Raw genomic sequence first — 15,544 nt, 5'->3', positions numbered from 1 at the left:
CAATCATTGTCATCTGCTCTCTCTTTTCCTCCTCGTGTTTCTTTTTTTTCTTTCCTTCGAGGAAGCAAGTGGGGAGCACTTTTCTTCGAGGATGCCTACCTAACGCCGTCCTCTCCAACCGTTCCGATAAGGGTCTGCTGAGAATCTTACATTGCTTGTAAACCAAGTTGATCTCTGGTAAGCCTCCCTATATATCCCGTCGCAGGAAAGAAACAGTAGGCACAAGAATCAATGGCGTCTTCTTCCGCCTCTTACTGGCTCACAGCTTCCTTGGCCTTCATCCTCACCGTCCAGCTCCTCCTCCTCCGCGAGTCCCAGGCTCAACTGAGCTCCACATTCTACGACAGCTCGTGCCCCAACGTGTCGTCGATCGTGCTCGACCAGGTTCAGCAGGCTCAGAAGTCCGACACTCGGATCCTCGCCAGCCTCACTCGACTCTTCTTCCACGACTGCTTCGTAAACGTAATCCTCCACCTCTGTCTCATGATACTGCGGACTCCGCCAGCCTGAGCATGCCGAGTTTATTGTTTCGTGCTGGTGTGTTGTGGTTGCAGGGTTGTGATGGATCCATTCTGCTGGACAACAGTTCTACCATAGTGACCGAGAAGGACGCCGTTCCAAATAATAACTCTGCGCGGGGGTTCGACGTCGTCGACAACATCAAAGCTGCAGTGGAGAATAGTTGCTCAGGCATCGTCTCCTGCGCCGATATCTTAGCTCTCGCAGCTGAAGTTTCTGTGAACTTGGTAAGATGCCTCGTGTCTCGATCTCCTTTGCGTGCTCTTCATCACAAAAGAAGTTTCAATCTAATCATGCATGCCAAGTTGAACAGCCTGCTCGTATGCCATCGATTAAGAGCAGCGATCTTCCATTGTCAGACAACTGGAAAGGAGAGACAGCACTCTGGTGGACAGTTGGCATGACGTCTCTTTCTATTCTTTGCTACTTGTTTATTTTAATGTATACCAGAACAGTGGAGCAAATAGCGACATCCATGGAGCTTAATCCTATATTTGTATCCTACTAGGATATTCATATGCTCAGATCATCAAAGCTTTGACTTTGACAAGTCAAGCTACATGTGTTTGAGGTTCAAACTTCCTGCAAATGACGTGAACTAATTTTCTTTAGATGCAGTTGATCAAACCCTGCTCTGTTTTGGTAGTTTCTGCTTAGAAATTGATTGACAATCCAAAGTAGATGAGTTGGTTCATTGACGAGTGTGCTTTTTTGTGTTGTTGATTGAATCAGTCAGGAGGACCCAAATGGAGCGTGCTACTGGGAAGGAGGGACGGAACCACCGCCAACATCACCGCTGCAAACAACCTGCCGGGCCCCCGCGACAACCTCACCACGCTGCAACAAAAGTTCAACGATGTCGGCCTCAATGACACCGATCTGGTTGCTTTGTCGGGTGAGATTTCTTCCTTTCAGAAAGCGGAAACTGGAAGCAGCAGTTCATGCTCACTCGCTCCTCCTCCTCCTCCTCTGCAGGCGGTCACACCTTCGGCCGCGCGCAGTGCCGCTCCTTCAGCAACCGGCTCTACAACTTCAGCGACAACAGCACCACCGACCCGTCGCTCAACTCCACCTACTTGACCACCCTACAGAACAACTGCCCGCAGGGAGGAAACGGCAGCACTCTGAATAATCTCGACCTGACCACGCCGGACACCTTCGACAACAAGTACTACACCAACCTGCAGACCAAAGAGGGGCTCTTACAGTCCGACCAGGAGCTCTACGGCACCGGCGCCTCCACCGCCTCCATCGTCGACCAATTCGCGGCCAACCAGACCGTCTTCTTCGAGAGCTTCATCGCGGCGATGATCAACATGGGGAATATTAGTCCGCTGACGGGCAGCAATGGAGAGATCAGGAGCGACTGTAAGAAGGTCAATGGCGCATCCGAGCGGTATACGATCAGGATGGCTGTGAAAGATCTCTCGAGTGCTAAAGCTTGAACGTAGAAGCGTGGGAAGTTGCTTGGGAAAGTGGATCTTTGCTTCGAGTACAAGTGGAGGAAGAAGGACTCTTCCTTCTTCCTCCTCCAGTTTGTAGTGAATCAAGAACTATAATATGCACCATCTACCTGGGATTTCTCACTAGATTTATTTTCGTTTTCAGTCGTTGCTTTTGATTGACTAACTTGTCTCAAAAAGGATCGATTTGGATGCTTTTCATTTGAATAGAATTTTGATGTATTATTATACGAGAACAATTTCATAGATGCAGAACAGCATATTAAGTATCTAATTAGTATATAATCGAATAATTTACGAAATTTTCTTGAATTTATTGTAATCTTAACTCAGGTAATATTCTCTAATTTATTTTAACAAGCTGCCATATGAGCGGGCTAGCGGATCCTCTTACGGAGAACCGCATCCGGTCAAAGCGGGTTTTGATCTCGGGCAATGGTTGAGTTGCAGGCCTTTGATCACTCGGATCCTCTCTTCCCTCCTTGAATCAGAACACGAAACTTCCGCATTGTTCTTGCTGTGTTCCCCTCGAACTCGTTGAACGAGTATACACTGTTTGGTGGGTCGGCCAGGACATGTGAGCGACGTAAGACGGGACAACAAGGGACGGGAGACTGGAGGGCGACAAAAGCGAGGCGGGGGAGACTGGCGGAAGAAGCGAGAGGTAGCCTTTTGTACTTTTTTGTAATAGTTGTTTCCCATCCACGCGCCTCCCATCCGAGCAATCCGCCATTACGTCTTTCTCGGAGAAAGCAGATCAAGCCTCTGCGAATTTTCTTTGATCTTATCAAGGTATAAATCCTAATTTTCTTGTGCGAAATCCAAGTATAAATCTCGCTTTTCTCTCTTTTTGATCGCGTTGGATTCAAGCGTGGGGTTAGGGTTTGCTGGTTGCTGTTCTTGAAACAGGGGAAGACTGGAATTGGGTTTCTCCTGTTGCGCTTGATTTTGATTGATGGGAGGCTTTGAATTTGGGCTAGGGTTTGGGTTTCCCTCTAGTACAGCAACGGGAGGATGAAGGCTGTGGCTGACGATGATGACAGAAGGAACGGGGACAATGAGGTCGGGCGGTAGGATGAGGACGAGGTTGAAGAATTTGATGAGCCGGAGCTCGGGCTTTCTCTGGGCCGCGGGGCATTGAAGGCGGAGTGGATGGACGATGGACGATGGACGATGGACGATAGCAAGAATGGGCCACAACTCATGTTTTATTGAGAGAGAGAGAGAGAGAGAGAGAGAGAGAGAGAGAGTCGCTATGCTTGATAGCTACTTGGGAAGATGAGCTGGTTGGTGCATTAGCGATGCCTCAGGGGAGAGATGTTAGCTTGCGAGATTAGGTTTACATTTGTTGGGTGTGGGAAAGAAGAGAAGAAGAGTTTAAAAAAAAAAAATCTAGTCATGATCAATAATAAAAAAATATATTAAAAAATTGATGTAAAATTAATGATAAATCTCTTCTATATCCATAGCGAAAATTAAAATTTTCACAATGTGAGATCAATTATAAAACATTAAGCTATCCCTACTTAAACATAACTTTCTTGTCAACCCTCTCATATAATTTTTTTAAAAAAATATTTATTTATTTTCTCATCCTCTCTAGAGACTCTCGAGGGCATTCTCTCTAAACACCATATATCATAGAGAAAAATTCAAGAATATTAAAAATATTTCTCAAGATCTAGAAATACATGAGATATTTACATAAGAATCAAATCCTGATTATTAGAGTTTTTTTATTAGGAAAGATATTATTAAGAAAAATAAATCACGATAAGATTATCATGATTCAATCAATATTTTGATATTATATTATCATTATTCTAAATCATAAAATTTGTAATAACATATTATCATGATTCTATCAATAAAGATCATAATCTTGAGGTCTTATAAATCATAAAATGATTTAACGAATATTTTATATTTTTATTATCGATTAAAAAATTATGTAATTATCATATTTTATAATCTCTCTTTGATATATATATATATTTATATATATATATATATGTATATATGTATATATATATATATATATATTTATATTTACTATCAATAAAATTTAACTAGTCATTTCTTTCCTTCATGAGAATTTATTTTCATACGAGAATTTATTTTATAATATAATTTCTTATCCCATTGAGATTGTTAGCTCCAAAAATATCAAAATACTTACTACTACTACTTATATAGCTATAATAGCTACATGTGTCTTGGGATTGCTTGGATTTATATAGTTGAAATCTCTGTCCATTATTAGCCAAATGATTCTTCATGGCTTTGTTATTCATTTTTCTTTTAGTTGAATAATCTTTTTAGGCTTTGATTTTCAGCTCATGTCCCAGTTATCAAATTTAATAGCTTATAACTTTGCATGTTCTTTTGGAAATGTCTCTTTCTGCTACTCTAATTTTACATCCAATCATATTTTATAGATATGATAAGATGATTAATTGGTTCATCATTGTATAGATCCGAATACCAACATACCTATTAGTTCTCAATATGTTTTAGGTGCACCAAGGAATACCACATCATGCAGATTAGTGCATTTTGGTCTGATAAGAGTGCGGTATAACATCTCGAACACCATGTATGATCCTTAACATGTCATCCATGTTTAAGCTAGATGTGCTAATGCAAGAGCAACACGACAATGCATGAAAGGTTAACTGGTATCGGACACAGCAGCTTTTTCGTGTTGGCCGTCATTGACGCATTGAATCAAACACATAGCGGCTTTTCCGTGTGTGGTAGTCGTCTTGCTAATATCCTGCTATGCTACGGCCGTTGATCAATTGTCATTATTTATAGGGGGTGATGTAGAAAAATGCTCCTCAACAGTATTAACTGTCACGGATTTCCCATCCTACGCGGGCCGATGTGCAAACGCACCGTTGTTGTGGGTTTCCAACGCGCCACCTGTCCCGATCGAAACAGAGAACACGTAGTCAGACCGGCAGTACACGCTTGATGCGTTGGGACGTGTCGAGTCGTGTAATAACTCACGCCGTGTTTTCTGATTGGGGCAAGACAGGTGAGCCACGCCCGTGGCGTCTAGTGTCGCTACTGAAATCATGACCCGAGGGGAAGCACCCGAGAGGCGAATGCGTCGCACGCGTGACTTGATTCGCGCCACGTGTGACTGAATCGTGACTTATGAGGTGTTCTTGCTCTTTTTGCCTTGCGTTTTATTACTTCTTTCCTAACTGCTCCACTACGGTGTCGTCCCCCTTTCGCCACCCTTGTTTGCGCTCGACAAGTTCCGTCCGTGCTTGATATCTCCGTCTCCTCCGCTCGATCGGTAGCGTGGTCGAGATCTAGGGTCGCGTTCGGTTCAAGAAATCGGCGGTATGGATGGGGAAACAGGAGAGGAAGGAAGACCCATGGATCTGAGGAACTGGCACCGTGAGCGACGGTGGCGGCCATATCGCGCAGACCTACACAGGGAGGTAGCTCGTCTGAGGGCGCCAGCTTTTGCGCGATACAGAGTCGAAGTCAGAAAGGACGAACTTGACGATCCGAATTGGGAAGCTGAGGCCGATGAGGAAGAATCGACGAGGCCATTTTCTGCCGCGATGGCGACAATAAAGAAGCGAGTCGAATGGAGAAAGAGCAATCCCGCAGGAGATGTTCTCGGGTGGACGCCTTCGAGTCGACAGAGGTTGCGGCGCGCTCCTCCACTGCTGCATCTTTGTTTGATGTCCCTGGTGAAGCACGGTGAAGAAATTGAGTCGCTTGAAGGAATCCCCGACGACTTGAAGCACAAAATCGTATCTCTGCTCTGCAGCAACCGCAAGATGAACAGCCGTATACTTAGAACTTATTTGAATGGATCTACCACAGAAATACACTTGACCGATTGTTCCTGGGCATCGGAGGATGTGATTCAAGATGCGTTCACCAGCTGCAACATCGATCACTTGAGGGTACCTAATTTTCTACTGACTTCATCCTATTTCAAATTTATGTTCATCACCGTCAGTCTTGACAAGTTTAGATTTACTCTTTTTCTGTTTTTCGCTTACTGAAAACCCTAGTATATAGTTGTTGGAAATCTAATTCCTCATAAGCATCTCTTGCTCTGAGCTAATCTTTCTGTAATATGCATTAATTTGTGTGCTAGAAATCACCTGCTAATTTCAGTTTGTATATGCTGAATGAGAAGAGCTATATCAGAATTGGTTTTGTAATAACTATTATGTGCTTGTCATTGTGCATTCTCTTTATCTTCTGGCAATACTTGGATGCTCAAACATAATTCTGTATTTTTCTTCTTGCCAATCCAGCTGGTGCAGCTTGACCTAAGTGGGAGATGCATGCCTGATTATGTGCTGCATACTATATTTGCTAAATCACAATATAGTTTTCCATCACTTGTGACACTATCTCTGAAGGGTGCATATCGTCTTACGGACAATGTGCTAAGTGTCCTCGCTTCTTCTGCACCTTCCTTGAAGTCTATTAATCTGGGCAAGTGTTCCCTTATCACTTCTTGTGGGATCATAAGTTTAGCTGAAAAGCTAAACTTAACAGAATTGTACATAGACAACTGCCAGAAGATTGATGTGATGCAGATTCTGCCAGCATTGGAGAGTATGGAACATCTCAAAGTGCTCTCAGTTGCAGGTGCATCAACTGTCTGTGACACTTTTATCTCGAGACTGATGCATGCATGTGGCTACAACATGAGGGAGCTCGTCGTTGCTGATTGTCAGTAAGTCATCTTACTAGGCCATATGATGTATGTACCGTGCATTCTGAAATGGCTTCTGGCATTAATATGTCCTGGACTCAGTGCATGTAGATTGCATTTGCTTCGAGGGAGAAAATTTTGATGTTTTATTTATCATTGATGTGAACATGTGACACTTATTGATAACCCCCAATAATAACCATAGAAAGAGAAAAAGGAATAAACAAGTTCATGACTTATATATTTTTTATTTCTAAACAAGTTTTTAGAAAACATGAATCTGCCATGCCTGAACGTTTGGCATGCGCTTCTTTTCTCTGCATGCAGGAAACTTACTACTAAATCTGTGAGAGCCATTGGGGCAAATTGTCCTAATTTACGTCTCCTGGATCTTCAGAGGCTAAATCAGTTGAATGATCTTGCATTGAAGTATCTTGCTAATGGTTGTAGATCAATGACAACTCTCAAACTTCGCCAGAACCAGTTCAGGTTGCTGAGTTATTTCTTGTTTAACCTTTTCTTGGATGGCATTAGCTTTAAAAAGTTTAATTTGTGGAAATTGATTGCCTATTTAGTGATTACGAAGAATTATATTCCTCAGCAGAAAGAACTGGTTCACTGATCATAGGAAGATGTTTTGATCTATGTGCTCTGTCTGAATCTGACTAATTATCTTTAGTTTGCTTGTCCTCTTTTACTGATTAAACTATTCGAGGTTCAAGCTCTTTAAACATAGATAATAGTTTCCATTATAACTATATATATTTGGTAAAATGTGAAGTGACTTTTGGTAGCTATATCCTTTTAGATTTATGACAGAATGCTTTTAATGCATTATTTATGAAATGTAGTAGTCAACCAAAAAAATGTAACTATCAGATAATTTGTAGGCAGTGCTCAATGCTCTCTCTCTCTCTCTCTCTCTCTCTCTCTCTTTTGAAGATATGACATTCAAATGGACCACAGGGCTACATCCGTGAATGCATGATCAAAAGGCAAACAGAGTCCTAGTAGCTATATTTTCTTATACTTTCATCTGAAAATCTGTGTTTATCTAGAGGAAACAAATTTCACTTGATCAACTTTTTGTCTTCATTGTCAAGTGAGAAAAAATTAGGCATTTAGTTGAACCAGTAGATGCTGTTGTCCATTCAAAAAATTTCTGTAGTTAATGGGTTATTCTACTATGAACTTGGAAGGCATGAAATGATTTATAATGTCGGTATTCGGATCTGTTCTTTGACTCTATGCTACTTATGGTATTTTAAATATAACTAAAGGGCTTGGCTCACAAATATGTTTGTTGGGTTGCTTCCTGGTTGTTATATTACTCTTTAAGTTGTCATCATCATAATTTTATTTTGCTGGTTTTGCACTTTCATGGTAAAGTAAGCTTAGATTAATTGTTTCTACCTAATTAGGTAGAATTCCATATCTTTGCATTTTCAGCCAGTCTTTATGGGTTCATTGTGAAAATGTCTCAAAATTCTATCATCAGAAAGTATTTGCAATTAATCCATTCATTACTCAGTGGTCAACACACAATACAATGTATTTCTTTTTATTTGGATTGAGACACAAGTCCCATTGGCTAGGATGCCCGCCAATTCTGTCTTCCTTCTCTCATCAAACCAAAGATACCAGATTTTTAATCTGCATATTTTTGAAAATATAATATTCTATTTTTATTGTTTCATTATAATAATATATTTTCTCTTTCTTGGCCATGTTAGTTTGTTGATCATTTAAAGACATCTATAAAGTGACATTTATTTGATGTTGGTACATCATATCATGCCCTTGACATCCTCTTTATCCAAAAATTCGTCTTCACTTGTTTTATATCTTATTTTGCCATAAGAATGCTTATTTGAAAGTAACAATTTTTTCCATGGTATTTCAATTCTGTAGATAGTGTAATCTAAATTCTGTCTTTCTTCCTCTACTTTCCATAATTGTATTAGAAGTTTGCATAACCGCTCTGATCTTGCTTCTTAGTTATGTAGTTATTCATATGTTTCTGCATGCAAAATGTGGAGCTCCAGTGTGTTTAATATTGCACTTCGGAACCTAATTTTAGTTCCAAATTCAGTGATGAAGCTATTGCTGCTTTCTTGGAAGCATCTGGAGGTTCATTAATTGAACTTTCACTCAACAACATTGCAAAGGTATATCTGAGCATCTGATCTTATTAAGACTATATTCATTTCTTCATGGAATTGCCTTTCCTCTGATTCAGGTTCTGTTGATTTTTGCTTTTAATCGGTACAACAGGTTGAACATCAGACTGCTATTGCAGTTGCTCACGGGTGCCATTCAAATTTGCAAAATTTGGATCTCTCCTTTTGCCGCCGGTTGACCGATGAGGCACTCGGCTTTATTGTTGATAATTGTTCCCATCTAAGTATCCTCAAACTCTTTGGTTGCTCACAGGTAATATGTTGTTTTGGAACCATTTTCAATTAGGCAACGCAACCTGTCTTTAGGGAGGCGCACAATATTAGTATCCTCAAACTCTTTGGTTGCACCCAGGTAATATGTTGTTTTGGAACCATTATCCATTAGGCAACACAGCCTGTCTTGAGGAGGTGCACAATATTCTGGTTCTCGCGATAGCATCTGCTCATGCTTAGTGTCTTCCAAATCCCACCATGTGTTGCTTGGTTATTAGATGCATCTATGTGTTAGTTTCCGTTGGTTCTCATGATAGTATCTGCTCCTGCTTAATGTCTTCCAAATCCCACCATGTGTTGCTTGGTTATTAGATGCATCTGTGTTAGTTTCCATTGGTTCTCATGATAGTATCTGCTCATGCTTAGTGTCTTCCAAGTCCCACCATGTGTTGCTTGGTTATTAGATGCATCTATGTGTTAGTTTCCGTGTTTCCTTCATACCAAGCAGCATTACTGGATCATGGAATGCCAGAAACTGATAAATTTCAGAGCTACAATTTTATTTCTCGTCCTGCAAGCATAATTGAAATTATGTTGATTTGAATTGAACTTGTAGTAGAAATCACTTAGGAAATAATTGTTATATTGAAATATTTCCGATACCAATAACCAGCCATAGGTGACCGATTCCTGAAATCCTAAACATGAAGACCTATTTAGCACTTATTGGGAAAAGAAAGGATAACAAATAGTAGAGGACTTAATACTTTTTAGTTGTTTGCCCTACTAGGTAGTATTCTTGAAGTCACACATCCACTACCATTATCTTTTCATTCTCATAGTTCTGAGAATGAAAAGATAATGATTATTAAATTTTACATGCAAATAATTATCAAACAGAATTGATTGTTGCACTGCAGGTCACAGAGCAATTCCTCAAGGGCCACTCAAATTCTCAAGTCAGAATAATTGGATTGACAGGTTCAATTTTGGATGAAATGGAGATGTCCAAAGTTTAGATCAAGATGCTCTGTAGCAGCACAATGAAAAAATTCCTACCGGTAAATGTGTAGATAAAAAGGGCCAAACCCTTTTACTTGTGCATGTAGATCATGCAACAATGGGTTTGCTACGGCTATAACTCTTGTATTGCATGCACTCCACTGGAGACCGCTGAATTAAAGATTTGAACCGATTTTGGATCTCAATTTTCTGTTCTTAAGCATTGGTTAGCTGTCCTCCAGTTCTAATTTAATTTCCTTATCTGAAGCACAACTGTCATCTATCATCCATCCCCTATTGTTGAATTGAGGTTTACAAAAGACTCAGATTTATTTGGTGAAACAGATGAGGGTGATGAAATGTAATCAGGACTTTGCTGATGACTCATCTAACTTAAGTCTTGAGGACATCTAACTTGCCTTTTTCTTTTGCTGGATTCTTTCTCATGTCTCATTAAGTTCTTATGGCGTCTAACATTATCGCGGTACCCAAGAATAAAACTGTTACGAACTAATGGTCTTTGTAACCGACACGTCGTCGAATTATAACGTCGATTGCAGGTTGTAATGGCCGTTTCAAAGTAACAGTCGCTTTTTCTAAGCGTTATGTTAATATTGTGATCGGAAGTTCGGAAGGGGTGAAAGAGATGGAAAGAGACGGCGGAGGCGGCGGGAGAGAGGAGGTGGAGGTGGAGGCGGCGGCGGAGCCACGGGATGCGCGGGTTGTGAAGGAGCTTCTCCGATCGATGGGGCTGGGGGATGGGGATTACGAGCCACGGGTGGTGCACCAGTTCCTGGAGCTCGCCTACCGCTACGTGGTGGACGTCCTCTCCGACGCCCAGATCTACTCCGACCACGCCTCCAAGACCGCCATTGACCCCGACGACGTCGGCCTCGCCATCCAGTCGAAGGTCAACTTCTCCTTCTCCCAGCCACCGCCCCGCGAGGTACGGCCTTCCTTCCTCCTCCCAGAACACCTAACCCTAACCGTAACCCCAGGCCACATCACGATTCCAGCTCAATTCTTCGCTCTTTCGGTGATTGGAACATTTTCTGGCTTATTCGACGCCTTCGTCGTGTTAGATGTTTCATCTTCTGGTGTCGGATCGTCTGGCCTATCTTAGTTGTTCCTTTTTAGGTTTCTCTTCTTGTTTTTATGAGTAAATTGATTCAAGATAGTAACTTTAATATGCAAGCAGCGATTTAGCTCGGAGACATCCTTCACACGTTGAAATTAGTTGATCAGAGAAAGGTTTCTATGTCATCAATTATGTTTGCATCTCCTCAATCAGGTTTTCTTGGTTGATGAACATCCACTTCTTCTTGTTAAAGAACATGCATCATATATAAAGTAGATTCAGAAAACTGCACGTTGGAACCCCGAATTATCTCTGTCAAGTTCTAACTCCAACATTCTCAAAATGAAACCTTTAAAAATGAGGTGCAGATTAACTGAAAGAGGAGTTCAGCACATTTTAAATAATTCTACGTTATCACATTTTAGGTGTCGCTGTAATTGGATACGTCCAATGTGTGATTTGAAATCTTGTCTAAAGAGATGATCAAAGCTTTGGTATTTGGTATTTTGGATTCTCGAGTCCTAAGACAAATGAGATCTTTGTAATGCAGATCTAGTATGTCACTGAATATGAACCTACCAGGAGCTTCCACCAGCCTCCATGCTTTGTCTTTTGTTTGACCTTGCTTCATTGAGATGCAAAATAGGCCAGAGGCAAATGGTGATTAGATACCATTTATAATGACCCTGGACCTTAATCCAATGTATATAAGGTTCATCAGTCATACAAGCAACTAAACTTATCCCTTTGTGCATCTTGTATGGGGTATATGTTCATGCAGGTATTAACATTCAACAATTCTAGAAGTTAGAATACATTTTCCAACTTAGACTTAGCATCTGCAGAGAATGCAATTTTTTAGCAATCAGAAAGCTTTTAGCATCTGCGGATAATACGATTTTTAGCAATCTTAGACTTCAAGAATAGCTATTATCATTACGATCACTTTCCCAATTGTCCCTTTTGAATCTTTTTATCTTTTCATGAAGAGTCACACTAGTAATGGTCTCCTCTCGTGGATCCTTCCAGAAACTCAATGCTTCTCTATCTGCCCAACTAATTCATGAAAAATTTCTCAATCTTAAATGCAAAGTTATATCTTGAAGGACAAAAATAGCTATCTATATTGTAGTGACATCTGGATGTAGTTCTTACCAGACAAGTCATTATTCCATTTCAAAGTACGGTTATTTTTTTGTGTATTTTGAATTCTGACTACCACTTTTATTACTTTTCTGATGGTTGTGAAGGCAAAATGCATGTAAGATCAAAATCTCTTCCCTGAAGTTTGCAATAGGATGCGACGATTCGTGAAATATTCGCAGTGTGTTGTCAGGGTCATGATTGCTGTTATAGGTTGAAGCACAAATAAGAAACCATCGAATCACACTTGTGTTTCCTCGAATTTTAGGGCATAGTTCCTGCCTTATGTGCTATGACTTTGCATTTTCAGGTGTTGCTTGAACTGGCAAGGAGCAGAAACAAGACCCCCCTGCCCAAGTCAATCGCACCTCCCGGGAGCATACCCTTGCCACCAGAGCAGGACACTCTGATCAGCCCCAATTACCAGCTACTGATACCAAGAAAGCATCCTCCTCAGGTTGAAGAAACAGAGGAGGACGTCGACGGTTCCAACACAAACCCTATCGCGACCACTAATTTGCCGCAAGAGCCAAGGATCGGTACCGACCAACAACCCCAGCAGCAAAGCCCACAGAGGGTGGCTTTCCCTCTTTCTTCCACGACAGAACGACCGAGGTGACAGTACGTGAACCGAGAGCGAGGTACATGCGAGTTTATTCAAAAAGACGATATCTAATCCTTGTGTAATGAAACTGTGATTTGATTCAGTCTTTAAATTTATGGTCATTTTGTATCTTTGGTTGTCAGGTTATGCTATGTCAATGAGTTACTACTACCATGGAGCCCGCATTATGAACACACCGTAAGCTTTCTTTGGTAAACAGTAGAACAAATAGTACACCAATTATACCTTATACAGACATTTGGAATAATAGTATATTGACCACTCCTTATATATGTCTCAGTAATCGAACCCTTTGTGGCGTCCAGGTCCGAGTCTGTTCCACATCAATCTGCATCACTTCCATTCAAGAATTAAGACAGGTTTGCATGCCTGTCTGCAAGCGAAGGCAGTCTTGCCCACATCTTGTGACCAATAATGATGAAGCGGCAGCGTGTGGTTATGTATCGAACATGTGGTTTGCAGACACAGCACAGCAGCATGAAGTATTATTGATCGTGTGCTGATGGAAGGAGAGATGAGAGAGAAGGGAGTGTATGGGTTCCAGCTGAAGGGAAAAGGATCGAGAGAAGTAATAATCTCTACCAGTGATCGTTACATGTATATACGGCAACAGTATAAAAAAAAAGTGTTGCTGAGCCGCTTCTTCATCTTCCTCCTCAGAGTCAGAAGCTCCAGAGAGAAGGGAATTCATCGAACACCTCACTCCAGTCGTGTCGGTCGACGCCGACGACATCATGCTCTTGCGGCGGTGGCTCGGCCTCCGCGGAAAACCCAAAGAAGAAATCCTCGTAGAGCGAAGGGAAGTCCGCGCTACTATCCATGGCCATGAAACTGATGATCGACTCATCGAGCCCATGGTTCTCCGTCGCCCCCGACGCCGACGCAGCAACCGAGGACTCCGCTGGCGGCTCATTGGCGTGCCGCGCGGCCGCGGCCTGGATCTGGTCGAGGGAAAGCGCCGCGGTGTGAGCGTCGGGGGGGAGATGGTGGGGGAAGTTGAGGCGGGCGGCGGGGCCGCGGAGGAAGAAGGCGGCGGCGTCGAAGGCCCGGGCCGCCTTCTCGGGGGCGTCGTAGGAGCCGAGCCAGATCCTCTCCCGGCTCCGCGGCAGCCGGATCTCCGAAACCCATTTCCCCCACCGCCGCTTCCGCACCCCCAAGTACCTGCCCTCCTCCTGCGCCGCCTTACCGCCACTGGGCTTCATGCTCGTGTGCTCTACTCCTTCGCTCGAGAGGTGGAGTATTTAAGAGACGCATGCGGGAGGGAGGCAACCGCGTGGACCAGCGAGGCCGCGGAGGGCGGGGTGGAGGCGTAGATTGCAGACAGTAATACTTGTCGGACCTGCCTTCTGCCCCGCGTTTGATGGTGACGTCAGTCCAACGTATCCGTCCAATAACATTGGAAGTTGGACTCTTCTTCTTCTCGGATGTACGAGTTATATTTTCGTGAGAAATTCCTCCTCTTTTTTTTTTCTTAACTTATCCTCAATTTTTTTTCTCTTATTTTCATCTCAGATCCTAAATATTTTTCTAATAATTTCTGTCCACGGGATCACTACGTAGGGTGTATTGATCAAACTTACATATTTTAATAACTTCAACTTGTGAAATGAATTAGACAATATAAGAATTTAACAACTCAGTTATGTTTTCAATAATAATGATCGACCATGCTACTAGGTGTCACAAGTGGTTGTTGATGAAAACGGAGGACGAGGATAACATAGATGTCGATACTCTATATTTACATTGACATCGATAAAGATGCGGATCGATCCTTTCATCACTTTGCATATGCATTTGCACTAATATCGATGTAAATGTCGAGTGATCCTTTCGTCGCTTTGCATCTACATCGGTGCTGATGCAGACGTAGAGCGTTGACATCTACATTGTCTTCTTTCTCCTCTCTCTTTGCCTCAGCTCTCATTATCGATCTTCCTTCTCATCTACAATAACTATCCTAGCCCTTAGGGATATTGTTGTTCGTTACCATCGAAAACATAATTATGATATTGAAATTATCTTTTTGTCTATCATTTTTATGTTTTTGTCAATAAAACAAAGAACGTTAAGTTAAATGGGATTAAATATTTTACTTTTTTAATTATAGAGATTCTAATGTAAATTTTTTAGATCTAAGGATCCATATACTAAAGAGATCTAATTACGGGAGATAATATATAATTAACTCTCGTTTAGACTAGTGTCTATAGATCCATCCATGGGTAGAAACTATTTTATTAAAAGCAAAAAAAAAAAGATATTAAAAGAAAATAAAAACATCAAATAAGAAATTTGCATCATTAAAAAAAATACTTTTAGGAAGATTGACCGTTATATAATTCTTAGGTGGACCATTCTATAATTATCATATAATTCTTTAAATTGATCGAATCACATCAGCTATTAAATTCAAATGAATTGCTCGAACCCCACGAACAAGAAGAAAAAGAAGAAGAAGATGGATTGCATTGAGTTAGTTATTTTGTTTGCTTGTCAACAGTGCTTTGCTTCTCATCCATTCCACTCCTTTATTACTCCTCTTGTTTGGATTTTCCTATGGGGATGGGAACCACTAGATTTCATCGCCCAGTTCATTATATATATATATATATATATATA

The 15,544-nt window shown here is 41.4% G+C and overlaps 4 protein-coding genes across 7 annotated transcripts; 3 read left to right on the top strand and 1 right to left on the bottom strand.

Moving 5' to 3' along the window:
- The first annotated feature begins 84 nt into the window (after positions 1–84).
- Positions 85–2,126, top strand: LOC135650726 (peroxidase A2-like). Its single transcript, XM_065170281.1, has 5 exons — positions 85–132; positions 206–462; positions 555–746; positions 1,252–1,414; positions 1,495–2,126. The coding sequence occupies exons 2-5, from the start codon at positions 232–234 to the stop codon at positions 1,962–1,964; spliced, it is 1,056 nt and encodes a 351-aa protein (XP_065026353.1). The 5' UTR covers positions 85–132; positions 206–231; the 3' UTR covers positions 1,965–2,126.
- A 3,056-nt stretch (positions 2,127–5,182) lies between these two features.
- Positions 5,183–10,282, top strand: LOC135651815 (uncharacterized). Of its 3 annotated transcripts, none has more exons than XM_065172267.1 (6): positions 5,183–5,914; positions 6,275–6,702; positions 7,009–7,170; positions 8,774–8,849; positions 8,956–9,114; positions 9,975–10,282. In XM_065172267.1, the coding sequence occupies exons 1-6, from the start codon at positions 5,339–5,341 to the stop codon at positions 9,978–9,980; spliced, it is 1,407 nt and encodes a 468-aa protein (XP_065028339.1). In that variant the 5' UTR covers positions 5,183–5,338; the 3' UTR covers positions 9,981–10,282. The 3 variants fall into 3 exon arrangements, with proteins under 3 accessions (XP_065028339.1, XP_065028340.1, XP_065028338.1); XM_065172266.1 differs by having other exon boundaries at positions 5,184–5,914; positions 9,995–10,282; XM_065172268.1 differs by lacking the exon at positions 7,009–7,170 and having other exon boundaries at positions 9,995–10,282.
- A 140-nt stretch (positions 10,283–10,422) lies between these two features.
- On the top strand, positions 10,423–13,478 carry LOC135651816 (transcription initiation factor TFIID subunit 9-like). Of its 2 annotated transcripts, none has more exons than XM_065172269.1 (4): positions 10,423–11,022; positions 12,608–12,938; positions 13,045–13,099; positions 13,228–13,478. In XM_065172269.1, the coding sequence occupies exons 1-2, from the start codon at positions 10,723–10,725 to the stop codon at positions 12,914–12,916; spliced, it is 609 nt and encodes a 202-aa protein (XP_065028341.1). In that variant the 5' UTR covers positions 10,423–10,722; the 3' UTR covers positions 12,917–12,938; positions 13,045–13,099; positions 13,228–13,478. The 2 variants fall into 2 exon arrangements, with proteins under 2 accessions (XP_065028341.1, XP_065028342.1); XM_065172270.1 differs by having other exon boundaries at positions 13,203–13,478.
- LOC135651817 (ethylene-responsive transcription factor ERF018-like) lies at positions 13,438–14,130 on the bottom strand. The gene has a single exon (XM_065172271.1). The coding sequence runs from the start codon at positions 14,122–14,124 to the stop codon at positions 13,585–13,587; it is 540 nt and encodes a 179-aa protein (XP_065028343.1). The 5' UTR covers positions 14,125–14,130; the 3' UTR covers positions 13,438–13,584.
- Positions 14,131–15,544: the final 1,414 nt, after the last annotated feature.

This window comes from Musa acuminata, chromosome BXJ3-10 (genome assembly GCF_036884655.1).
Source record: "Musa acuminata AAA Group cultivar baxijiao chromosome BXJ3-10, Cavendish_Baxijiao_AAA, whole genome shotgun sequence".
NCBI classification, from domain to species: Eukaryota; Viridiplantae; Streptophyta; class Magnoliopsida; order Zingiberales; family Musaceae; genus Musa; species Musa acuminata.
Note: the sequence above shows the minus strand (reverse complement) of the source record. Positions and strands in the feature narration are given on the sequence as shown.